Below are 922 nucleotides of genomic sequence, written 5' to 3' on the forward strand. Positions count from 1 at the left end.
TCTTAATTATCGATTTTATTTTAGATTTTGAGATTTCATAAAATAATTTGTATTATAATCTGAGTATTTTTTTGATGAAGATTTCTAATTTCTAATTACTAATTTCCTTTTGTTAGAAATAAAAGGGGTTTCGGTTTCTCCAATTTATAATTTCCTTTTTTTCTTTAAAAACGAAATTAGAAATGGGAATAAAAGCTTTGGTTTCTGTGGAAAGTAGTAGAAACAGTGAAAAAGGTCGCTCTTTTCTTCGCCCTTGCGCGCACACAAATCATTCGCCCCTCTCTCTACCATGGCCAATTCCCTTCTTCTAGGGTTTCTAGGGCTTGCGGCGCTCCTCCTCCCCTTCGGGGCCGTCGCCGCTGCCTCCTCCTTCACGTCGTCTTCTGCCGCCAGTTCCATCCACGACCTCCTCCGCGCTTACGGCCTGCCCGGGGGGCTCCTCCCCCGGGAGGTCGATTCCTACACCCTGGATCGGCCGTCCGGCCAGCTCGAGGTCCGGCTCGGCCGCCCCTGCTACGCCCGGTTCGATGGAATGGTCCTCTTCGACAGCGTGGTCCGGGCCAATCTCACCTACGGTGGCCTCCGCGCCCTGGTCGGCGTCTCCCAGGAGGAGCTCTTCCTCTGGCTCCCCGTTCGCGAGATCCTCGTCTCCGACCCCTCCTCGGGCGTCATCCTCTTCGACATCGGCCTCGCCCACAAGCAGCTCTCCCTCTCCCTCTTCGAGTCCCCACCGGACTGCAGCACGGGCGAGGAAGGGGAAGGGCTTTCCGGCCCCAGAGGTGGTGACCAACCACTAAAGATGGGTTTTTGATGAAGGTCTTGAGGTGAACATATAGTCTCTGTTCCTGTCTTCCGGGTCGATTGTAAATGATAACAGGATTGCTGTTTCTGTTCTAGTAGTGCTTTTTCTCTTGCCTCATAA

General features: G+C 51.8%; 1 protein-coding gene across 1 annotated transcript; it reads left to right on the top strand.

Annotated features, from left to right (window-relative positions):
* The first annotated feature begins 204 nt into the window (after window positions 1-204).
* Window positions 205-922, top strand: LOC135633275 (uncharacterized). The gene has a single exon (XM_065142573.1). The coding sequence runs from the start codon at window positions 290-292 to the stop codon at window positions 809-811; it is 522 nt and encodes a 173-aa protein (XP_064998645.1). The 5' UTR covers window positions 205-289; the 3' UTR covers window positions 812-922.

This window comes from Musa acuminata, chromosome BXJ3-3, assembly GCF_036884655.1.
Source record: "Musa acuminata AAA Group cultivar baxijiao chromosome BXJ3-3, Cavendish_Baxijiao_AAA, whole genome shotgun sequence".
Taxonomy (NCBI): Eukaryota; Viridiplantae; Streptophyta; class Magnoliopsida; order Zingiberales; family Musaceae; genus Musa; species Musa acuminata.